This window comes from Nannospalax galili, unplaced genomic scaffold (genome assembly GCF_000622305.1).
Source record: "Nannospalax galili isolate Female #2095 unplaced genomic scaffold, S.galili_v1.0 scaffold1398, whole genome shotgun sequence".
NCBI lineage: Eukaryota > Metazoa > Chordata > Mammalia > Rodentia > Spalacidae > Nannospalax > Nannospalax galili.
In genome coordinates, this window is record NW_008342016.1 from 445,852 (window position 1) to 471,571 (window position 25,720).

The window sequence follows — 25,720 nt, forward strand, 5'->3', positions numbered from 1 at the left end:
GCATTCCTATTGTAAAAACAGATTTGGGAGGACATTATATACATTTGAGAACCTTTTATTATGTGAATAAAGCATCAGGTTTTTGTTTTTGTTTAGAAAATGAGCTTGCATTTGAAGTACTCTTTGATGACATCATAGCACACTACAACCAGGCAATTTATGGGGTCTCCCCTCTCTTTTGTAGACGCCTATCCACACCCTTAGTTTTTTGTCACCAACCTTAATTTGGTTGATTTTTAATTCAAAGCACAAAGCTCCTCCACCATCTTTACATAGGCTCATCACAGTTCAAGCGTACAAAGATGGGGTCGGCACTTGCTTAAGGATTTAGCAACTTTGCATATTTCCCATGCTGGGCCATCTTGGATGAAGGCAGTCTTCAGAACCTCTTGTAAGACAGTATTAACATCTACTACACCTCCAACAACAATGCCTTTCTGGGCCATAGTGGTGCATTATGGAGAAGCTGAATCTTGAACACACTCAAGTTTCTGTGAGACTTACTGATGGAACAAGAGCACATCAGGCAGCTGGACATATTTTGAAATAAATGTCTGAGAGTAAAATATGACCACAGGAAAACAAAATACATATAGCTTACCAATCAACCACCCTTAGAACAGACCATGACTTGCACTTACCTCAATTATGCACTTTTTTTTTTTTCCAGTTTTCCTGGGTACAGGATCACCTGGAATGAAAACTGTACTTCCATTCCTTTCTTTTGGACTAGGTTTGGGCTAATGATACCAGAAGGGTTCGATACAACTGGAAAATATCCTTAAATAAAGGGTTATAACTGCACTTCCCTGGTTCTTAAGAGGCCAGAATGTTCACTGTGAACTGGAGCTGGGATAGCAACCTTGGATCATGGGTTGGAATCAATAGCTGAGGTTGGTTTAGCAACAAAATAGCCTCAAAAAAAAAAAATCATTGGAATTCTTTGAAGACAAAAAACCCTCACATTTTAAAAAAGCTACGAGATATTGGGGATTTTAGTTTTATGCTGCTGAGCCCAATCTTAACTAATACATATTTCAATTGTTGGCACATTACTCTTTAATTAGAAATTGTAAATGAGAAATTATTTCAACACCTGAAGACCAAAGTACAATAGAGGGTTCCATCGGCTCAAGATCTTGAGACATTCTGGAAAGAGTTTTATGTAAAGTATATCCTTTCCGTGGCATGGCAATATCATTCTTACTTAAAAAGGTTACTGGACAAATGTCATTTCCACCATCACCTATGTACACAATTCGTGCATAACTCACTCCCTGTTGTAATTGTTTATCTACAAATTCTACCAGAACTACATTTTTGCAAAGATTCTTTGGGCACCTATTGCAAGAATGAGCATGGCAATTTTCTACAGTGAGCTGACCATTGCTATCAAAAGCTGCTGGATTTGTAAACATGTTATCAAAGACATCATGAAAATTGGCAGCTTCTAAAACCCAATCTATGAAGACTGAATTTGAGTCTGAAATAATGATGCAGTCAAATTTATCCTTATTAATTCTTATAAAGTTGAAAAGTTCTATCATCCCCGAGGTGAAAGGTATTGATGTCACTGCTCTTTTAATTTCATCTTCTTTTACGCCTTCATCTCCCAAATACTTAAAGACTCTGCCCATGAATTCTGTCCAAAACCCTTTTTGATAAGAATCCTGTAGCTCAACAGGGAGCTTTTTGCCTGGCGCACATTGTATAATCCAAGTGTCACTATTATCATCTATGATTGTATTGTCGAAGTCAAACACCAACAAAACTTTCATGGTTCCAGTAATAGATTTGGATTGCCCTGAAAAAGAAGAAATATTATTCTATAAACATGTTGTGTTTACGTATCTAGTATACTTATTTAAAATGTGAAGACAACATTAACCTGCTATGAGTTGGCATGGTGGCACGTGCCTGTTTTCTCAGCACTGAGGAGGCTGAGGCAAAAGGAATAAGAACTGGAGGCTAACCTGGCTACAAAGTGAGACCTCCCCCCACATTCCCCAAATAAGGACTATAAATTAGTGATTAAGCTGGGTTGTTTGTTTTTTTGAGACAGGTCTCACTATGTAGCCCCAGCTACCTAAGTGTGGAACTTGCTATGCAGACTGCTAGCCTCACTCACAGAAACCCATCCTACCTCTGCCTCCTGAGTTCTGGGATTGAAGGCATGCGCCAGCTACCACAACCACCCTTGATTAAGCATTTTTTAGGACCGTCATTTAAGCACTTTGTCCTAAGATGCAAAATCCATTTTTCAGTATTTTAAGCGGAGAACAATTATGTACGAGTGTCAGTGTGTGCCAGTGGAGATGATTCTTTGAGCACACAATGAAATTACAGAACTATTCAGAAATAGAAGTAATGAAATACTTTGTTGTTATTGGTGGTGGTGGCGTGTGCATGTGCAAGCACGTGTGGAGGCAAGGGGTTGATACTGGGCATCTTCCTCTATTGTTCTTCACCGTGATTTAGAGACATGGTCTCTCAGTGAAACTGGAGCTCATCATCAATTGGTTAGACTAGATGGCCAGCTTGCCCCAGGGATCCCTCTGTCTCTGTCTGCCAGTGCTGGGATACAGGTGTATGTTACACACCCAATTTTCACTTAAGTGCTAGGGACTGGAACTCAGGTCCTTGTGCTTCAACAGCAAGTTCTTTACACTGAGCCATTTCCTCACCCCAAAATAATCTCTGACAGTCAAACTTATAAAAGTTATTAGAATAGAAAAGTAGGAGATGGAGAGATGGCTTAAAGGTTAAGAACATTTGCTGCTCTTACAAAGGACCAGGGTTCAGTTCCTAGCATCCACATGGTGGCTAACAACAGTCTGTAATTCCAGTTCCAGGAGATTTGCTGCCCTCTTCTGACCTTTGTGGGCATTGTATGCATAGGTGCACCTACATACATACATGCAGGCAAAATACATACACATAAAATAAAAACAAATCCAAAAAATTTTAAATATACAGCTTAATTATCTTTATTATCTTTAAATTATCAATAACTGTGATATTTATTTTATCAGGTTATAATATTTATAATAATCCTCATATTATGTAACAAGTCAATATATTAAGGATACTCTGTATACTAATCAAAACTCTGTAAAATATTGTTTTATAAGAGCTTTTGGATTAAACCTGATTTCTAAATGTCAGTGTTGTAACTAAATGATTGCTTAATGCTATCCTAAAAAATTTAAAACAATTGAGATATGGAGGTTAATTCAATTTTCCAAAATTAGGATGACTTTTGTTAAGAGTTTTGAATGCTTATTTGCATTTTCTCTAGATAGTTTAGCTTTGAGGCGCCAAATAATCTAATTACTTGAATAACCACACTGCATATGATGTGACAAATGTCTTTGTTTTCAGTTGAATGAAACAAAAGATTATAAATCTCAAGAAAAAAGGAAAAATTAAGCTGGTCAATAGATAATATGGTTAAAAATTACTGTGTTGGGGCTGGAGAGATGGCTCAGCGGTTAAAAACACTAGCTGTTCATACAGAAGGCCCGGGTTTGAATCCCAGCACCCCCATGGCAGCTAACAACTGTCCGTAACTACAGTCCCAGGAGATCCAACAACCTCTTATAACCTCCACGGGCATTGCAGGACATGGGTGCACTTATCTACATGTAGGCAATACATGCATACACATAAAATAATAAGTAAAATTTTAAAAAATTACTATGTACAAAAAAAAAGAAAAGAAAAACACAGCAAGGGTTTGAGAGAAGGCTCAGAAGTTAAGGGCACTGACTGCTCTTACAGAGGACCTGGGTTCGGTTCTCAGCACCCACATGGCAGCTAACATTTATCTTTAACTCCAGCTCCAGGGGCTCTGATACTCTTCTAGCCTCCCTGGGCATTGCACAGACACAGAGCACTTACATATATGCAGGCAAAATACTCATACACATAAAAAATAAGAAGAAAATAACAGTAATCATACAGACTACCCAGAAAAACGTAACATTGGTATATGTGAACAAACAGAAAAAGTGGAACAACTATTTTTGAAAGATCACTCATAATCATCTCAATTAATTCTCATATCCTATTAGGTACAACTCATCCTCATTTTTTCTTTTTTTAAGACAGGGTCCCACTATGTAGCCCTGGCTGGTCTGGAACTCACTATGTGGACTAGGCTAGCCTGAACTCAAGAGACCAACTTGCCTCTCTTCCTGAGTGCTGGGATTAACACCACACTGAGACAATTTTATGTTTTTAAGTATGTAACATTCCAGTGCCTAAAAATTAGGACAGTAAAGCTAGTTACTACTCTGAAATACCAAGTACGTAATTTTAACAAAAAATGTTTAGTTACATAAAAATATTCATTATTCAAAATACACTCTAACCAAAACACACTGTAGTCCACTTATGATTATTGTGAGGTTTTATAGAGAAATCCTAAAAAGATAAGAACTCCAAAAATAAGATAGAAATAAGTTAAAAATAGAAAACATGGCATTTAACCACAAGTAATTTCTGGCTTATTACAAAAGCTACCTAGTTGTGAAGACAGGATAGAGCACTTGACACATGTACTTTATGTCTGTCAATTTTGTGTATCTAGAAAACAAATCACCTACAAGGCATATTTTCTATTGTGTGTATTGTTTACTGTTGGGGATATGGCGCGTGCGCGCTGGGCACCCTGGCGTGGTGTGCGCGGGCACGCCTGGAGAGTTGCGGCGCGGGTCCGCGGGCTTCTCCGTGTCTCTGTGGGTCTCTGCTGCTGGAGCACTGTCCAGCCGTGTACCGCCTTAATTTCCCCCGTGCGCTTTCCTCTTGATGCGAGATCCACTGGCCACTGGATCACGCGGGAGAGCGCAAGGCGGCTGAAGCTGGGATCCATGAGCCAGTGATGGAGGAATGCTGCCCCCCGGGGAGACTAGATTGCAGGCAGGAGATACAGACTCAGCTCAGTCAGATTCCGTGGTACAGCTCTTTATTCCAAGTCTCAGTGACCCAGTTCCTGCTCTAGCTCCAGCTCCGCTTCTAGCTCTCAATTATTAAGACTAGGATATTTATACCATGGGGGTAGTGGTAAAAGCTTTGGCTGATAGATACTTTGTGAGACATTCTATTTGCATATGGAAGTGGGTTTCTGCCATGCTGCCAGACTGCTGACTACCTGAAAAATCACACAGGAAAGCATGGTATTCCTAGAGCCAGAGGCCATGTTTATGCTATGGCATTTGTGGCGGGCACTTCAAAAGGAGAGTCAGGAAAAATGCCAGGAAAGCACCCTGCTATGAAAGGAGTCTCAGCACATAACTCCAAGCTCGTGAGCTATCCGGATATAAAGAGACTTCTACTTTACATAACATAGGCTCCCAACAGTTTATGTAATTATTATTGCTAATGATGGGTTATTTTGGGCTAGGATCTCACTCTGTAGATCAGGCTGACCCTGAACTTGTGATCCTTCTGCTTTGGCCTCCTGCATGCTGGGATTACAGGTGGTATGAGCCACTACACCTAGTTGTGGTATAAGTTTAGATGGCATACAATATTCTGATACAATGGATCCTTATATTTTTAGATATCTAATCCAAGTATCTCTGGCTGGCTACCAGAGATTTAAGTGGGGTATTCACTTTCCCATATGAATAATGCAGTAAATAGCAATAAGGCATAATTGATGATCACATTAACACATGTACCCAAGCACATTTTAGTTAAACACGCTTTATGAGCATTCTGAATGTACAATTTTTAAAAAGTTTTCCAGGGCTGGATATGTAACCCAGAGGTAGGGCACTTGCCTAGCAAGTGTGAGACTCTTAAGTTTGAGCTCCAGCACCTCAGGGGAAAAAAAACAAAAACAAAAAACCTTACTTTCCATAAAGTAACTCATTGTCCGTTATATACTGCCTTAAGCCTAGGCCTAATTTGTCACAAATTACTGAAATTTCTGTACTACTACTCTCCAAATAGCACAAGAGTGAGTGAACACACTTTTAATGTTAATCTAAGAATATTTTTCTCAGGGCTGGAGAGATGGCTCAGCAGTTAAGAGCACTGTCTGCTCTTGCAGAGGAGCCAGGTTTGATTCCCAGCACCCACATGGCAACTACAAACTGTCCTTAACCCCAGTTCCAGAGGAATCCGGAGCCCTCTTCTGACCTCCATGTTGTTACATGACAATACACGTAGGCAATACACTCATACGCATAAAAAATAATAAAAATAAAAAAGAATATTTTTTCAACTTTACATTTTTTCATATAAATCGTTTTTAATATAAGGTTTTATTAAACACTTACCCAAATTGGTATTTGCACTGCAATTAATCTTACTTCAGCATAGAGCTTAGGTTATTATAATCTTCAGTTTTAAACATCCACCAGTTGCCAGTTGTCTTTAAACATTACTCCATTTCTATATACAGAGAACAAACTGCTCTGATTTGGAGGAAAGGAATGAAGACTTCTTGACTCCTGAAATTAATAGACGTATTTTAAAGGCTTAAAATGTTTTCTAATTATCTTGTCTTTCCTTGTATCAAAAAAGCATGTATTAGCAATGAAACAAAATTTGATTATACAAGATGACCAGAAATAAAGACAAAACAGGAGAATATTATATGAAAATGTTTTTATCCAGCAATTAAAATCATATGTGTTAAGCTCACTGAATTTCATCATCCCAGGGCTGTTAAATAAAAGGGAACACCATACTTTACTGTCAATAAGTATTCATAGTTTTAGTGATATACTTAAAATTTTAAAAATCTATAAAAATTAAAGAAGTGCACAGATTGACTTGATAACATGAATTTATTTGGAAGTCCTTCTATTAAGATTCCAAAAACAAGGGCTGGAGAGATGGCTCAGTGTTTGAGAGCACTGGCTTCTCTTGCAGAAGACCTGGGTTTGAATCCAAGCACCTATATAGTGGCCAATAACTGTCTGTAACTCCAGTTCCAGTGGATCCAATGCCCTTTCTGTCCTCCATGGGCACTCATAGCACAGATATGCAGGCTTAACACTCATACACATAAAATAAAAATAAATTAAAAAAAAAACTCAACATTGTGGGGCTGGAGATGGTTCAGCAGTTAAGAGCAAAGAGCACTGGCTGCTCTTGCAGAGGTCCTAGGTTTGATTCCCAGCACCCATATGGTGGCTAACAACTGTCTGTTAACTCCAGTTCCAGAATTCAATACTCTCTTCTGACCTCCTTGGGCATTGTACAACATGGGCACACTAACGCCCATGCAGGCAATACACTCATACACATTAAATTTTAAAAAAATTTAAAAAAAAACTCCAAAAACATGCCAGGCACAGTGGCTCACACCTATAATCCTCAGTAGGAGCTGAGGCAGGCAGATTGCTGCATATGTGAAGCCAGCCTGGGCTACAGTGTTACTCTGTGGGTTTAAAAAAAAAAAAAAAAAAAAAAAGACAGCCAGTGAAATGGCCTAGGGGATAAAAGCACTTGTGGAGCAAGCTGACCTACCCTAGTTTGGTCCCTAGAACTGACAGTGGAAGGAGAACTGACTCCTGAAAAATAGTCCTCTGACATTTACGTGTGTTCTCACAAGCATTCGCTAATGACACTCTCTCTCACACACACATACACTCTCACACTTTAAAAAAAAAGAAAGGAAAAAAAAATCTATTCTTAGGGCTGGAAAGATGGTTCAGTGGTTAAGAGCACATGTTGCACTTGCAGAGGACCCAAGTAGAACTCCTAGCACCCAAGTGTGGTGGCTCACAGCCGCCTGGAACTCTTAAACTCCTGGGGACTGCCTCAGTGGGCACCTTCATGAGCATATAAGCTACAGAAACACATCAATGAAAACAAATGTTTTAAAAAAAATTTAGAGAATTTGTCTCCAAAAACACAAGATGTCTCTGTGTTTGCACTGTTTCTGTAATGTAATAAGAGCCTACATGCTTTTCACAATAATGAAAACTAGAAGCTACACAGACATCAAAGAATTGTGGATTGGTTACATAAGTGCATAATAACCATATGAAAGAAAATTTATTGAAAGGGCTAGGTGTGGTGGTGCACAGCTTTAATCCCAGCACTCGGGAGGCAGAGGCAAGTGAGTTCTAGGCCAGCCAGGGCTACAGGGAGAACTTGTCTCAAAAAAAAAAAAAAAAAAAAGGAAGAAAATTTATTCAGCCAATAGAAACTAATAGTTCAAATTCTGAAAGGAAATCACAAGATAATTGTCTTTTGTTTTTAAAAAGTAAGTATTTAGTTGGTTGTAGTGGTACAAATCATTGTCCTAGCAGCTGGAGGGCTGAATGAGGATAATTGTGGGTTCAAGGCCAGCCTGAACATAGTAGATTTTGTCTAAAAGAATAAAATAAGGGGGAGGGGCAAGATGGCTTACTGGGTACAGACACTTGCTGCCAAGCCTGACAACCGGAGTTCAGTCCTAGAAGCCACAAGGTAGGGGGAGAAAAATCAGCTCCTACTAGTTGTCCTCTGACCACACAAACACACACACACACACACACACACACACACAAAATTAAAAACAAACCTCTAAATAAAAGTAAAAAAAAACAGTTCCTGTGTACAGTGGCAGGGTATTGATAAATGAATGATTCAAATGTCATTTGTACTTTTTCTTGCGAGTTGGTTAAAACATTATTTACAGAATAATTTAAATGGTTTCAGACCAGGATGTGAATGTTACCTTCTTCAATTCACAACAGGAACATGAGACAAAGAACAAACTAGAGATCAATTCGTATGTAAAGCTCTAGTTCTGAGCTGTAATCAGGAGTTTGAAGTCAAATATCTATGTCAAACTGGAAAATCACTGACATATTTTATGATACTCAATACTTGTCTAATTTAGTAAAACCAGAGGATTTTCATTGGGAGACAAATTCATGGTCTCTCCTGCTTCTATCTTTCAAACAATGCACTCAATGCCCATTGCTCTATTGTTTCAAGGATGTCTGCACAGTGAACAACCTAGAAAAGCTTGTGCACATTGTCCATTATGATCTGAGTTTCCTCCTTTCAGAGTTCCTGCCCTACAATGCAAGACACATCAAAATCACAGGAATTCTTGCAACTCTGCATTACTCTGTGGGAACAGGGGCTTAGGAAAACTAAGGCAACATCTGCTGATGTGGCCATTGGTGCAATTATTCATGTCTGGCTGTAATTATTCATGTCTCACTAGAAGTCTTGGGTCTTATACAAAACTATGCAGATTGTTGTTTGCCTGCAAATCTGGCAACAACTCACTTTTTTCAGTTCTTGACATGTTTTAAGTTGTGCTTGCAATTCACTAGTGTTGTATGTGCGCAAAGTTCTGTCTACAGATATTCTTTTTATTAATCCTTTCATACTTACCAGCATTATTACTGTGGAACATCTGATAGAAAACCTGAAGAAAGACAGTACAACTGTGTTAGAACCTTCATTATTAAAAATATTACTTGCTTTCATCTTGAGGGAACTCCAATTTGTTGCCTAATTAAGTGATCATGCGAACTAGTTAGTAATCATTCGTACATTTATGTGTTTGGAAAGGATCTTTTGAAACCGATCACATGCCCACTTAGAAGATTTTGTGCCATTAAAGTTCTGACTGGTTCCCCAAGCACACTGATTATAATTTGTTTACAAGCAGTCTAAAATATAGTAAAGCTCTTAACATGAATGCTCTGGGGACAACAACCAAGTTTTAACAGCCCTAGTTAACAACAACAAATAGAGCCTCATCTAGTCCTGCCCATGCCTCAAACACCAAATAGGGTTTATGTAATCCATCCCTGGGTTTCTGTAGCATGGGCCTTGTTCCTTCACCTTGCCCGCGAGGAAATGTGTGGGCCGCAGGCACCACGCCGGGGCCTCGCACTCATACAGCTGTGGGTCCACGCGAAGGCAGGCGTCGGGACCTGGCCGGGGTGGACACCCGTGAGCGCACCGGAACGCAGGCCATGCCGGGCGACGGCTCCTCACTGACCCAGGACCGGTCAGCAGCCGTTCCACGCTCCGCCGGCCTCCCGCCGGTTGGTCCTCCCGCGCCGCCGCCGCCGCGCAGGCGCAGTCCTCCGACCCACGGCTGGGGGCGAGTTCCGCGTTCCTTCGCGATGGCTACGTCACTTCCGGCGTGTTGCTGAGCAACCAAACAGTTTGGGAAACATTCCGCGGGCTTAGACTGGGTGGTAGTCACCTCCTTGGGTAGGCCCTGCAGGCTGGACTCGTCAGAGATGCAGGTGCGCTTTGGCCGCCGCTCTGGACAGACGAGGGAAGATGCAGGTGAGCGGCCTTGGCCCGGGTTTGCTCCCGGAAGCCGGCAGAGGGTGACGGCGGGGGCTTCGGTACCTCTGGAAATGGGCTTCACCACGTCGAAAGCAGCCCGGTAGAATCGTTGGATTCTATGGAAGTTAGACCGTTCGCCGTCAAGTGAATGGCTGCAAGAAGGAAAAGGTACACGAGGGTTTGCAGGAGAAAGTGTACAGAATAGGGATAGAAAAAACCAGAAACACCCCCAACTGCCTGGCTGGTGAGATCTTCAGGCAGTCACAGAAATACTGTTGACCTGTTGGAACTCCTCACTCTGCTGCAGACCCGCTGAGTGGTCTTTTCTAAAGTTCAGGAAAATATCTTTTGCATACTAAAGTGAAGTTAAATCTCCCCTCAAGTCATATGCTCTGATAGTGTAAAAAATAAGCTACTTAAACTAATTTAGTTGACAGGACAGAAAGTTTGATTTTGTTGGAAGTGGTATTTCTAAAGTACTCTTTATCAAGTCCAACTACAAGAGTTTAATAATCATAGTAACAACTAGCACCCCCACCCCCGGAAATTTGCGCGGTCCTCCTGCTTTGCTTGAACTTCTGTAGCAATAACCCCCACCCCACCCCCACCCTCAGGGACAAACAGCCATTCTCCCACCAATGCTGCCAGTGTCTACCTGTGCAGTGGGAACATTAAAAAGTTTGATGTGGGGCTTGAGAGATGGCTCAGTGGTTAAGAGCATTGGCTGCTTCTTCAGACAACCCAGATTCAATTTCCAGCACCCACGTGGCAACTAACAACCATATGTAACTCCAGTTCCAGGGGATCAGACACTCTCTTCTGACCTCCGTGGGCATTGCACAACAGGGGTGCACTTACATACATGCAGGCACCACTCATACACCTAAAATAAAAATAATAAATAAAACACATTTTTTAAAAATTGATCCACCAAAACAAAAACAAAAACAAAAAAACGAACATTGATCCCGGGCTGGAGAGATGGCTCAGCGGTTAAGAGCACTGGCTGCTCTTGCAGAGAACCCAGGTTCGATTCCCAGCACCCACATGGCGGCTACGAACCGTACTTAACTCCAGTTTCCAGTTCCGGGAATCCGTCTCCCTCTTCTGACCTTCGCGGCATTGCACAGCAGGGGTGCACTCACATACATGCAGGCAATACACTCATACACATAAAATAAAAATAATAAAATATTAAAAATTTTGATTCCCCCCCTCGCCACAGCCCATTCGCAAATAATTGCTGTGCTTTGTTGTGTTTAGGAGTTCCTTGATGTTATGATTTAAATATGGTGCTGTTCCCCAGACAGGTTCATGTCCCCAGGCTGGCAGTATTGGGAAGTGTTGGGACCTAAGCTAGGCACACTAGCACATAACTGTAATCCTAGCTTCTCAGAAGGCTAAGGCAGAAGGATCCTGAGCTCGAGGCTGGCCTGAGCAACATAGCTACACTGTCTTTTTCCTTCTTTCTTTCTTTCTTTCTTTCTTTCTTTCTTTCCTTCCTTCCTTCCTTCCTTCCTTCCTTCCTTCCTTCCTTCCTTCCTTCCTTCCTTCCTTCCTTCCTTTCTTTCTTTCTTTCTTTCTTTCTTTCTTTCTTTCTTTTTAAAAAAGAAGACAGACTGGAGAGATGGCTCAGCAGTTAAGAACACTGATCCCTCTTGCAGATGACCTAGGTTCAATTCCCAGCACCCACGTGGCAGCTAACAACTGTCCTAAGTCCAGTTCCAGGGGATCTGATACCCTCTTCTGAGCTCAGTGGGCATTGCACAACACGGGTGCACTTACATACATGCAGGCAATACACTCATACACATAAAATTTAAGAAATAAGATAAAATAAAAAGAAGATATGGGGGGGCTCAGCATAGAGATGGCTCAGCAATTAAGAGCACAGTCTGCTCTTGCAGAGGACTCAGGTTTGGTTCCTAGTACCTACATGGTGACTAAAAGCTCTCTTTAACTCCAGTTATAGGGAGTACAACGCCCTCTTGTGGCCTTTTTGGGCATTACACGACACAAGTGCACTTACATATATGCAGGTGAAATATTCATACACATTAAATATTAATTAATTAATTAATTAAAGATGTAGGGCTTAGTGAGAGGTCCTTAGGTCTTGGAGAATATCCTTAAAGAGAGTTGTGGGACCCTATACTAAAGCATCAGTGAACCTTGAAAATATTAAGTACATGAAAGAAGCCAGACAGATCAGATGTGATTCCATGTATGTGAATTGTCTGGAATAGGCAAACCCATAGTGACAGACAGGGACTGTGAAGAGGGACTATAGGGGATGATTTCTAATAGGTGTGATAGAGTGAAAGTGTTCTAGAACTAGATAATATTCCTAGCTGCCCCACCTTATAAATAGATGAGACCCATTGACTGGCACTTTTAATAAAGGCAGATTTTTTTTTTTGCTTTTGGTCTTTTTGAGGCAGGGTCTCCCTGTAGCTCCAGCTGACCTGGAACTCACTATATGGACCAGGCTGGCCTTGAACTCACAAAGATCAATAAAGGAAGATTTTATGATATGTGTATTATATCTCAATGAAAAAAGATTTTATGAACTAGAGATGTAGCTCAGTTTGTACCGTGCTTGTCTAGAATGTGCAAACCTTAAGTTCCATCTCAGCACCCAATGAACCAAGTACAGTGGTGCATTCCTATCATCCTAGTACTTGGGAGCTAGAACCAGGAGACTCATTAGTTCAGGTCATCCTCAGCTACATAGCAAATTCAAGACTACATGAGACAGTAACAGAAGGCACATGGACAGATTTCAGGTATCTTTAGGCTTTTTGCCACTGCTTTTTTCCCCTTGTCTAATGCTTGGAGTTTACCTATTTATAGTCTCTTTGGCCAATTTTTCAATTGTGCCTTGACCTCTCTACCTTAACTTTTCTAACAGGTTCTACTGAAATTGTTTGAGAGCCATTGGGAGATAGGAATCTTAGAAACAAGATTGCCTTCAGAGGACTAAATTCTACATCAACCTAATGGATTGAAAATAGAGTATGTGAAATAATCTGTAGTTGTGACACTAACCAAGTCTTTCCTTTGGGAATGTAGATCAGTGGGTAGAGTGCTTGCCTTGCTCACACAAAGCCCTGGTTTCTTTCCCCAGCACTACATAAAACAGCTCTGGTAGCTCATGCCTATAATACCAGCACTCAGGAGGTAAAGGTAGGAAGATCAGGAATCCAAGGTCATCCTTGGCTACACAGCAAGTTGAGGATACATGAGACTCAATCTTTACACAACAATAACAAACATGTGCATAAACAACAATAACAAAAAAGGGAGTTTAACTTATCTTCAAAGGCCCATAAAAAGCCATTCCCAAGATTTCTATGAGCATGTTTTTTACTTCTCTATAGGTGCCAGTTCTCCTCCTGCCTTTGTGGCTGTTTTCTCTCTTCTGTTCCTGTATTATAGTCCACGAAAAAAAATCTCCTTGAACAAAACAATGTATTTCTACAAAATGTTTGAGACATCTAAGAGGAGTGTTCATGCTGTGTACAACCCAACTTTCTGACATCCTGCTCTACTGTGCCAAAATCCACTTACTACTGTATACTTTGCAGGGAGTGGTTCTGCCATGATGGGCTATTTATTTACTCTTCTGAACCCCTTAATAATTTTAGTAAATTATTTTTTTTCCATTTCATAATGAGGGACTAAATCCCTGACAAACAGATAAGGCCACTGATAAGTAACAGAAATGGCAAACTTCCCTTGTCTTCACTTAAGACAAAAACCTAGGGGCTTGCCCTTGCTTCCTGTGCCTGCTTGAAGATGTAGAGCTTAGCTTCTGCTCCTCCTCCAGCCATCTCTGCCACAATACCTCTCTACCAGGATGGACTCTTCCTTGGAACTGAAATGGACAAACCAAATTGGGACTGAACTAGAAACTTTTCCCCTGCTGCCTTGTTTTCATAGAGCTGGAAGGTGTTATACAGGCTACTAGAAAATAATTGTTGCCAACAGTCCTGCTTGGGTGTAGACTCTGCTTATTATACTATCAAATATGTTAGGAAGAGGTGCCTGCTAGAGCAATAGTGGCACGATGACTATGGGTGCAACCAACTACCTTTTGATTAGATTTTAAGGTCCAATCCACAGGAAGGAATTCACATTTGGTACCATAAGCCAGATGTCAGAAGAGGGCATCAGACCCCCTGGAACTGGAGTTAGCGTGATTGTTAGCCACCACATGAGTGCTTGGAATTGAACCTGGGTCCTCTGCAAGAGCAGCCAGTGCTCTTAACCACTAAGCCATCTCTCTAGTCCTCTCCCATCCTATTTCATAAATATACATAAATTAATATACAGATTGTTTTAAGGTTTTGATGGTTATGAATAAAGCTGCTTGTAAAGAAAAACAAAACAAAAAAACAAAAACAAACAAAAACCTAGGGGATTTTTTTCTCCCATAGGTGGGGCCCCTTTTCTGGTTGAGTGGTCCAGACCAGTTTAGCCAACCAGTCCTGGACATGTGTCAGCTTGGAGCTGTGGTCTGTCATCCCTCTCTTCTCTGTTTAAATTGACCAATCCAAAATTCGGAGAGGGGGACCTGCTTTATACAACCAAGATCACTTGAAAAAGACCCAGGCCCCCCTTGGAGTTTTGGATTTTTTGATTTCTGAATCCCTTCTCTACTTGTGGAGAGTTTTTCTCTGGGTGTGAGCATGTGTATGTGTGTGGGTTTTTTTACTTTTTATAATTTGTTCAGCCACACATGGTGGTGTATGCCTTCAATCTCAACAATTGGGAGGCAGAGATAGGCAAAAATCTGAGTTCAAGCCAGCCTGGTCTACAAAGTGAGTTCCAGGCCAGCCAGAGCTACACAGTGAGACCCTGTCTCAAATAAATAAATGAATAATAAATAATTTTTTAACTTGCTGTGTCTGAGGTTCTTCCTGCCTTTAATTCTTTAATTTGCTGAGAAAATTAACTCTATAAGACCCCTAGATGGTAACAATATCTTAGACAATTGGATCAAAATGTGATACCAGACCTCATAAATATATACAATTATTGGTCTTTTTTTTGAGATGGGATCTCCCTGTAGCCCTAGCTGGGTTGGAACATGCTATGTAGATGAGGCTGGCCTCGAACTCAGAGAGATCTGCCTGCCTCTGCCTCCTGAGTGCTGGGACTCAGGTGCTGGGATTATAGGTATGCCACCATAAATATGTACAAGTATTATGTTTCAAAAATTGGAATGAGTTGGCTCAAAGAAAGATGTTAATCTTCCTAAAAATGCCAATCAAACTGGGCATGGTAGTGCATGCCTTTAATCCCAGCACTTGGAAGGCAGAGGCAGGCGTATCTCTTTGAGTTCAAGGCCTGCCTGGTCTACATAGTGAGTTCCAGACTATCTGGGGCCACAGGGAGACCCAGGCCCACTTGCCTAGGGATGACACTGCCTATAGTGGGCATGGGGGCTTCACACCAATTAACAATCAAGAAAATAACCCCATAGACATGCCCAAAGGCCAGTCTGATGGAGGAAATTCCTCAATTGAGGTTCTCTCAAGTGTCTCTAGTTTGTGTCAAGTTGGCAAAATTAACCAGCACTGCTGTTAATAGTCCCATTTTGCACTTAAGGAAACAAACACAGAAAAATTAGGTAATTTTTGCTAATTTACACAGTTAATAAATTGTATGTTCAGAAAAAATTTGGTACCTGTTTTATTTTAGAATCCAAAGTCTCATCCGTACATCACCCTAACATTGTTTATATTTGGCCTAGTCTTCATTATTCAAATAACTTTTCTGTTTTGATGAATTTCCTTCATTACAAGCCTTCTCTTGTTAAGGAAAGAAGGTAGAATTATTTTTTTCCAGCCTATCTTGTAACTGGGGTACAGGCATAAGATTAAGACTAAGGCAACCAAAGCTGGGCCTGGCAGTATATGCCTTTAATCCCAGCATTAGAGAGGCAGGTGCATCTCTGTGAAAGCAAGGCCAGCCTAGTCTACATAGTGAGTTCCAGGCCAGCTGGAGCTACAGGGAGACCCTGTCTTCAAAGGATAGAACAAAAATAGATTTAGGCAATCAATTTTAACATGCCTGACTTATATTCTGAAAACAGGAATCTAAGAAAGTGAACAGCCCGTTGAATCCATTTTCTGGAAAGAATGGCAACAAAACTGTATCAATGTCATTGGCAACAGTGGTGAGGATTTAGGTGTATGGTGTCCAGTATGCAAGCTGTAAATTGAACAAGTTCCCACAAGGCCTTCCCTGGAACCTGTTATGGTTTGTGTTGTTTCGCATGTATAGTCTCCAAGAATGAATCTGGTTTTCTAGGAGATTCTGCATAGTGCCAAATAACCCATACTGAGCTCCTTTTCTGCTTAAAGTAACTGGGGTGAGTTTGGTTGGGGTATTTTGAGTTTGAGACAGGGTCTTGCTGTGTAGGCCAGGCTGGCCTGGAACTCACAGTCCTCCTACCTTAGCCTTCTGAGTACTGAAATTAAAAGCATGTATCACCATGCCCAGCTTAGTTTTGTGTTGATAATTAAGAAAATCTATTGATTAAAAGTGTAGGGGACTGGAGAAACGACTCAGCATTTATGAGTGCTTACTTCTCTCACAGAGGACCTGTGTTTGGTTCCCAGCATCCATGTAGGGTGGCTCACAACCTCCTGTAACTCCAATTTCAGGGGATCTGATGCCCTCTTCTTGTCTCTGAGGGTACTTGCACACATGTGCTCTCTCACATACACAAATAAAATATTTTTATTTTTATTTTATGTGTATGAGTGTTTTGCCTGCATGTGTGTAAATGTACCACAGGCATGCAATGCCTAGGGAGGCCAGAAGAGGGTGTTGGAGCCCCTAGAACTAGAGTTACGGTCAGTTGTTACCTGCCATGTGAGTGCTAGGAACTGAACCTGGGTCCTCTACAACAGCAGTCAGTATTCTTAAATGCTGAACTATTTCTCCAGCCTATTATTATTATTATTATTATTATTATTATTATTAATTATTATTATTTAGACAGGTTCTCACTATGTAATTCTTGCTGACCTGTAACTCACTATGTAGACTAGGCTGATCTCAAATTCACAGGGATTTACCCTCCTCTGCCTTCCAAATGCTGGGATTAAAGGCATGTGCTACCATGCTGGACAGAATAAACCTTTTATCGAAAAGTATAGAAGTGTGTCTCTGAAGAGAATTGTTAATGAGTTCCACTGTATCATTTAGGATGTTATAAATTAATGTAACAGAATAATCATGTTCAAAATAAGGAAGCTTCCTCATGCTGTAGACTGTCACTGTAGACTTCATGTTGCATTGATGAGTAGCAAAATGAGATTACTACTGCCCTAGATCCTTCCTTTGCTTCTTCTTTGTGTTTCATACTAACAAGTTCATTCAACACAGGTTCATCTTGTAGTCATAGAATGGTACCTATACATCTTTCTTACTTCCTTGTTCATGTTAAGCCCGAGAGTCTCTTGAATATCTCTTGCAAAACAAAGAAGAACTTTCTGTCTTATTTCATTGTATAATGTTGGAGAAATAATAGTTGGCAAAGGAGATGCAAGTATTCTCAAACTAACTAGACCTACCCCAAGACTGTAGTTGGTTCTCCAAATTACATTGCTACTGCTCGATGGGGAAGAGGTATAGGGTCCCTCACAATGTCTACAGCCCCAAAAGATGAGTGTTCCCAAGATTATCCATTTATGAAATGACATATTTAACTCTGAAAATGCTTTTATCACAGCCTTTTGGGATTGTTATTTGGTTTTTAGGGGGTTTTTTGTTGTTTTTTTTTTGAGACAGGGTCTTCCTATGGCCCCAGCTGTCCTGGAACTCACTATGTAGACCAGGCTGGCCTTGAACTCACAGAGATCCACCTGCCTCTGCCTCCCAAGTGCTGGAATTAAAGGCGTGCGTCACCATGCCCGGCTGGGATTGTTATTGTTGATGTCAACCTGAAAGATGAGGTTACCAAGATTCCACAAAGTTAATGTCAATGTCTTTTGATTTCACAAGGCCTCCTTTCCTCTCCCCAAACCCCCATAATCTCAGCTGTTCTTAAGATAAGTAAAATATTTGGGACAATTTCTAGGTATCATGCCAATATGGCAATTGTTGAGAAAAAGTTCACTTAAACTCTTCCTGGAAATTTTTAAAAAATTATGTTTCAACATGTATTAGGAATGAAGAACTCAAAAGAAGATGAAGTGTACTATCCACCTCTCCTACCTAGCAAGGTAGATCTCCAGCAAGTCACCATAATTCCACACAATGAGTGGGAAAGAATTCAGGATAGCCTTGACAGGTTGACAAGAGAAGCAGCAGCTCTTCGTGCAGAAAGACAGGCAAAGAAAAAAATGCATGTCCAGTCCCAAGAATTGGTAAAACATTGGACAAATACATATGCAGTAAGTATCAATCTTCCAGACATGCATGTGCTTTGAAAACTAATTCTTGTTTCTTAGTAATATGTTATACTTCTTTTATATATAACTTTATGTTTACAATGTCATAAATACAGTGAAACACATTTTTAAGATATGTATTTAAATAACATACCATAAATGACCTATTTAAAGAAAACATTTTGTTAGTTTTGACATATGTATGTACTATGTACCTCCAAAACCATCATTACTATTAAGATAATGAACATAGGAACTGGAGAGATGGCTCAGTGGTTTGGAACACTGGCTTGCAGAAGACCCCAGTTTGGTTTCCAGCGCACACATGGTGACTAACAACCATCCATAACTGCAGTTCCAGGGGATCCAACAGCCACTTCTGGCCTCCACTTGCATTGTACTACACGGTACACTTATATACATGCAGGCAGTCATAGACATAAATTAAAATTAAATCTTTTTCTAAAAAAAAGATAATGGCATAGTGGTACATGCCTTTAATCCCAGTACTTAGAAGGCAGAGGCAGACAGATCTCTGTGAGATTGAAGCCAGCCTGGTCTACATAGTGAGTTCCAGGTCACCAAGGGTACAGGGAGACCCTGTTTAAAAACAAAACAAAGATAAATATGAAAATTAAAAAGGTAATGAACATAATTCCTCATCCAGAAGTTTCCTCATGTCCTATACTTCTTGTCACTCCTCCTTAGACCTTATGAGATCACCACTCATCTATTTATTATTGATTTTATTCAACAAAATCATTCTGAGATTCATTCATATTGTTATGTGTATTGCTTATTTTTATTACTGAGTTGTATTCTAGTTTATCTGGTCACTTGATGATATTATGTCAACCAAATGTTGACATTTGAGTTGTCTCTATCTTTTGGCTATGACATAGTTGCTCTGTGTTCTGGATAGCTTTAGTGTCAACTTGACACACCTGGGTTGAAGGAGCCTCAATCGGGGAATTGCCTCTATTGGACTGGCCTGTGGCCATGTCTGAAGGGCATCTTCTTGATGAGTGATGTGGGAGGGCCCAGCCCACTGTGGGTGGTGCCACCCCTGGGCAGGTGGGCCTGTGTTGCATAAGAAAGCAGGCTGAGCAGGAGCCGAGGGAGCAAGCCTGTAAGCAGCGTTCTTCCATGGCCTGTGCTCCAGCTTCTGCCTCCAAGTTCCTGCCCTGAGTTCCTACCTTGGGCTCCCTGATGAACTGCTTGCGACCTGGGAGATGTAAGACAAATAAACCCTTTCCTCCCCAAGTTGGTACTGGTCAGAGTGTTTTGTCACAGCAATGAAGAACAAACTAAGACACTCTGAATCTTCATATAAGTCTGCACATGGACCCATGCTTCCATTTCTCTTGAGTAAATATCTTGGTACAGATATTTATTACTGAATTATATGATCACTGTTTAACTTTGTAAGGGGAGGGCTGGAGAGATGGCTCAGCAGTTAAGAACGTTTGTTGTTTTTCCAGAGAACCAGAGTTCCATTTCCAGAACTCACATTGGGTGGCTCACAACCCCCTGTAACTCCAGTTCCAGAGGATTGGGCACTCTCTTCTAGCCTGCAAATACACAAGTATTTGCACAAATATACACACACACACACACACACACACACACACGCAAATAATAAAAATAAAAATTTTTGCTTCATTTTTATTTTATGTGTGTATTGTGTGCGTGTAAACAAATGCATCCGTATCATGCAATGCCCACGGAGGATAGAAGGAGTTGGATCCCTTGGAACTGGAGTTACAGATGGTTGTTAGCTGCCATGTGGGTGCTGGGATTTGAACCCTGGTCTTCTGTAAGAACTAATCAATCTTTCCATCCCTAATAAAAATCAGCCTTAAAAAATTAGCTTTCGGGGGCTGGAGAGATGGTTCAGCGGTTAAGAACACTGGTTGTTCTTGCAGAAAACCTGGGTTCTAATCCCAGCACCCACATGGCAGCTAACAACTGCCATGGGGTCCCAGGGGATCCGACAGCCTCTCTGACCTCCATGGGCATTGCACGACATGGGTGCACTTAACCTACATGCAGACAATACATGCATACACATGAAATAAAATAAAAAAAAAATAAAATAAAAGTTTAAAAAAAAATAGCTTTGGACCAGGCATGGTGGCACACACCTTTAATCCCCAGCACTCAGAAGGCAGAGGCAGGCTGATCTCTGTGAAATGGAGACCAGCCAGGGCTACTTAGGGAATTCTAGGCCATCTAGGGCTACAGGGAGATCCTGTCTAAAAAAGCGAAAAAAAAAAATATCTTTGAGGTTGGAAAGATGACTCAGTGGTTAATAGCACTGGCTGCTTTTCTAGAGGGCCAGAGTTCAGTTTCTAGCACCCACTTGGTGGCTCACAACTGTCTGTAACTTTAGTTCTGGGAGATCTAGTGCCCTTTTCTGGCAAAACACTCATACAATACACATAAAATTATTAAATCTTTGAAAAAGTAACTTTCTAAGAAATTTCCAGACTTCCAAAGCAATTGAAATTCTCTATTTCCACCAGCAATGTGAATATCCTGCTGCCTCTGCATTCTCACCAGCAGGCTGGTGTGGTCAATCTTTTTAATTACAGATAATCTAATAGATGTGAAATATTCCATTATACCTTAAATTTGAATTTCCCTAGTAACAAATATTGAACATTTTTTAAAAAATTAGCTTTGGGCCAGGCATGGTGGTGCACACCTTTAATCCCAGCACTCGGGAGGCAGAGGTAGGCAGATCTCTGTGTTTGAGGCCATCTTGGTCTACATAGAGAGTTCCAGACCAGCTGGGGCTACACAGAGACCTTGTCTCAAAAAAAAATTTATGTGTCAATGTGCACACACTCATGCTCATGCACATACCATGGCACGAGTGTTGAGGTCAGTGGACACCTTGTAGGAGTCAGTTTTCTTCTTCCATCATGTGGGTTCCAAAACTCTGACTCATATTGCTAGAGTTGCTGGCAAGTGCCTTTATTTGATGAGCCATCTCTGTGGTTGTCCTGGTTAGCATTAACTATCAACTAGACACAGCCTAGAGTTACCTGAAAAAAAAAAGTTTCAGTTAAGTAATTGTTTTTATCGGGTTGGTCTGTGGGCGTGTCTGAGAGAGATTGTCTTGTTTGATAACTGATATGGGAGGGTCTGGCCCACTATGGGGAGCACTTGCATCCCTACACCAGTGGCCCTGGGAAGTTAACTGAGCATGAACCTGAGCGAGCCAGAGAGTGAGCCAGCAATCAGTGTTCCTCCATGGTTTCTGCTTTGAGTTGCTGCCTCTGACTTCCCTCAATGATTGTGACCTGGAAGTATAAGCCAAAAAACTATTTTCTACCTTAAGTTGCTTTTGGTCAGAGTGTCTTATCATAGCAACAGAAAGGAAACTAGAATACCAGCCAAAATCTTTTTTTTTTTTTTTTTTTTTTTTTAACAAAAAAAAAAAAAAAAAGTTGACCAGGAACTTGCTGTGTAGATCAGACTGGCCTCAATCTCACAGAGATCAACCTGTTTTTGCCTCCCAAGTGCTGGGATTAAAGGCTACACCACTATGCCTGGCCCCAAAAATCTTGTACTGAACTGATTTTCTACTTACGTATCTACTTTAGTCAAGTGTCTTTTCAATAAAAAAAAAAAAAACCAAACCAACCTTTTTTTAGTTTTTATTTTATATGTGTGTTTTACTGTATGTATGTAAGTGAACCCACGCATACAATGTCCATGAAAGCCAGAAGAGGGTGTCAGATTCCCTGGAACTGGAGTTTGAGATGGTTGTTAGCTGCCATGTGGGTGCTAGGAACCAAAGCTGGGTCCTCTGGAAAAACATTCAGTGCTCTTAACCACTGAGCCATCTCTCCAGCCCTGTCTTTTCTATTTTTAAATTAGATTTGTTTTCTTTTCTTTTTTCTTTTTTTTGGTCTTTTTGAGACAGGGTTTCCTTGTAGACTCAGCTGACCTGGAACTCATTATGTAGATCAGGCTAGCCTTAAACTCACAGAGCTCTGCCTGCCTCTGCCTCCCAAGTGCTGGGATCAAAGGCATGCATTACCTCACCTGGCTTGTTTTCTTATTCTTGATTTTAGAGATCTGTTCTTGTTTGAGACAAGGTCTCACTATGTAGACCTGGTTGGCCTGGAACTGACTATGGTTGGCTTGAATTCACAAAGATCCACTTGCCTGTCTCCCAAGTGCTGGGATTGAAGGCATGTACCACTATGTTTGGCGGATTTTAGAAAATTTTATAAACATGTTCTGGGGGCTGGAGACATGGCTCAGTGGTTAAGAGCACTTGCTGCTCCTGTAGAAGACTTAGGTTTGGTTCCCAGCACCTGCATTGTGACTCCATTCCCTTTTCTACCCTCTGAGGGTACTGCACACGTATCAGGTACACATACATACAGGCAAAAACACTCATAAAACTTGGATCTTGGGTTCAAGGCCAACCTGGGTTATATAATGAGTTCAAAGACAGCCTGCTCAGCAAGACTCTGTCTCAAAAAGAAAAAAAGAAAGAAAAAAGAGCTCAGAATGTAGCTCAACTGGTAGAGCACTTGCTTAGCATGCGTAAAGCCTTGAGTTCAATGTCCAGCAGCACATCAAACATGGCATGGCAGCCCATGCTTATAATCCCAGCACTTGGATACAGAGACAGATCATCCTTGAATTATGAGGTAAGTTTAAGGCTAGCTTTGGCTACATGGGACCCTGTGTCAAAGAAAATGTGTACGTTTGAAAATATTTCCTTTCACAATATATCTTGACCTTTCATTTCCTTACCTTGTGGGTTTTTTTTTTTTTTTTTTTTTTTTTTTTTTTTTGTCTTTTGGAGACAGGGTCTCCCTATAGCCCCAGCTGTCCTGGAACTCACTATGTAGACCAGGCTGGCCTTGAACTCACAAAGATCCACCTGCCTCTGCCTCCCAAGTGCTGGGATTAAGGGCGTGCACCACCACACCCGGCCTTACCTTGTGTTTTAAAGGACAGAAGCTTACTTTGTTTTTTGGGCTAATAGAAATTTTTAATCTTAGTGATATCTTAGGACTGGAGGGAGAAATTCATTGTATACCCCTGTAATGTTTTTGGATTATGAACCATGTGTGCTACCACCTAAAGAAGTCAATTAAAAATTAGTTTGAGCCGGGCATGGTGGCGCACGCCTTTAATCCTAGCACTCGGGAGGCAGAGGCAGGAGGATCTCTGTGAGTTCAAGGCCAGCTTGGTCTACATAGTGAGTTCCAGGACAGCTGGGGCTACAGGGAGACCCTGTCTCAAAAAAGACCAAAAAAAAATTAGCTTGAAAATGCGATTTCATCTTTACCAATGAATTATGCAAGCATAATGAAAATGCATAATGAAAGTTCAAATTAACATTAATATAATATTGTACATTAAAATTTTTTGATTTATTTTTAATTTTATGTGTATGAGTGTTATACCTCCATGTGTGTAACTACACCCGTGTCATGTAGTGCCCACGGAGGACAGAAAAAAGTGTCTGATCCCTGGAACTGAAGTTAACCATCATGTGGCTGCTGGGATTTTAAACCCAGGTCTTCTGCAAGAGCAGCCAGTGCTCTTAACTGCTGGGCCATCTTTCCAGCCCCCAGTAATGTACATTTTTGATCAATTAAATTGTAAAATGAAAACAAAAGATTGTTTTGGGCTGAGGTTATAACTCAGTGGTAGATAGATCACTTGCCCAGCATGCATAAGGTCCTGGGTGTGATTGCCCAACACTAAAAAAAGATTGCTTTTTTTAAAAAAACAGGGAATGAAAGAACAGAAACTTAAAGCCAAAAAAAAGCATGATGAAGAACTGGAAGCAGAAAGACAAATTCTTGATTTGGAGGAAGAAATATACAAACAAGGAGAAAGAAAAAAGGCCATTGAAAATGCAAAGCATCATCAGTTTTACCAGACAGAAAGAGTGAAAAACTTCCATGTACTATTTGGCTTTTCTTCTCTTTTTATATATGTTTAACACACATAATTGACTATATTCTCTGTATATTGTACATAATTTTCTTAAAATAGTACAATTTTTTTGTAGTCAGGACTTCTTCTCAGTAGAGTTATGAAAGAGCGTGATGCCCAGATTCAGTTCCAAAAGAGTACACTAAAATCAGATAAAAAATGGGAGGAACAACTGAAACTCAACATTGAAAAAGCTTTTAAAGAAGAGCAAGAAAAAGTAGAAAAACAACGCAGAGAAAGAATAGCTCTTGCTGCAGACCACCTAAAACAGTATGTATATGTAAATTGCCTTTTTGGTATCTTACTCTTTTTCTCATAATGAATATTGCTTTTTTTCCTGATTATGAAAGTAATATATGCCAAAATGCATGGCAGAAAAAATATAAAGAAAAAGATTAAAAGTCACTATTAGAGCCAGACGTGGTGCTACATCCTATAACTCTTGCACTTTGGAGGCTGAGGCAGGAGGATCAAGAGTTGGAGGCCAGCCTGGGCTACATAACTAGAGCCTGTTCAAAAGACAAAGCAAGGGCTGATGGACGGCTTAGTGGGTAAAGGTGCTTGCTGTATAAGCCTGGTGGTCTGAGTTTGATCTCTGGAACCCATGTAAAGTTGGAAGGAAAGAACCAACTGTACAAATTGTCATCTGATCACACATTAAAAAAATATGTGAATGAATGTTTTGTCTGTATGTATGTGTACCATATGCATGCCTAGTGCCTGTGGAGGCCAGAAGAGTGTATTGGATTCCCTGGAACTGTAGTTATAGATGGTTGTGAGCTACCATATGAGTCCTGGGAACTGAGCCCAGGTCCTCTTCAAGAGCAGCAAGTGCTTTTAACCACTGAGCCATCTCTTCAGCCCCTGAATAAAATTAATTTCTTAAAAAGAACAAAATAAGCCAGGTGTGATGGCACACCCCTTTAATCCCAGCACTCGGGAGGTAGAGGCAGGTGGATCTCTGTGAGTTCAAGGCTAGCCTGGTCTACATAGTGTGTTCCCGGTCAGCTGGGGCTATAGGGAGACCCTGTCTCAAAAAGCAAGCACCAAAAAAAAAAAAAAGAACA

The 25,720-nt window shown here is 40.8% G+C and overlaps 2 protein-coding genes across 2 annotated transcripts in view; one reads left to right on the forward strand and one right to left on the reverse strand.

Annotated features, from left to right (window-relative positions):
• Positions 1-219: 219 nt before the first annotated feature.
• Phospho2 (phosphatase, orphan 2) lies at positions 220-10,067 on the reverse strand. Its single transcript, XM_008837798.3, has 4 exons — positions 9,811-10,067; positions 9,355-9,388; positions 6,288-6,461; positions 220-1,804 (listed from the first exon to the last, which is right to left on the reverse strand). Exon 4 carries the CDS (start codon positions 1,776-1,778, stop codon positions 1,053-1,055), a length of 726 nt encoding a protein of 241 aa, XP_008836020.1. The 5' UTR covers positions 1,779-1,804; positions 6,288-6,461; positions 9,355-9,388; positions 9,811-10,067; the 3' UTR covers positions 220-1,052.
• Positions 10,068-10,125: 58 nt separating this feature from the next.
• Positions 10,126-25,720, forward strand: part of Ccdc173 (coiled-coil domain containing 173) — a 44,695-nt gene continuing 29,100 nt past the window's right edge. The window contains exons 1-4 of the mRNA XM_017799284.1: positions 10,126-10,266; positions 18,454-18,680; positions 24,448-24,621; positions 24,730-24,923. Of these exons, the coding sequence (XP_017654773.1) occupies positions 10,218-10,266; positions 18,454-18,680; positions 24,448-24,621; positions 24,730-24,923 (644 nt within the window). The 5' untranslated portion in view covers positions 10,126-10,217. The remainder of the gene's footprint in view (positions 10,267-18,453; positions 18,681-24,447; positions 24,622-24,729; positions 24,924-25,720) is intronic.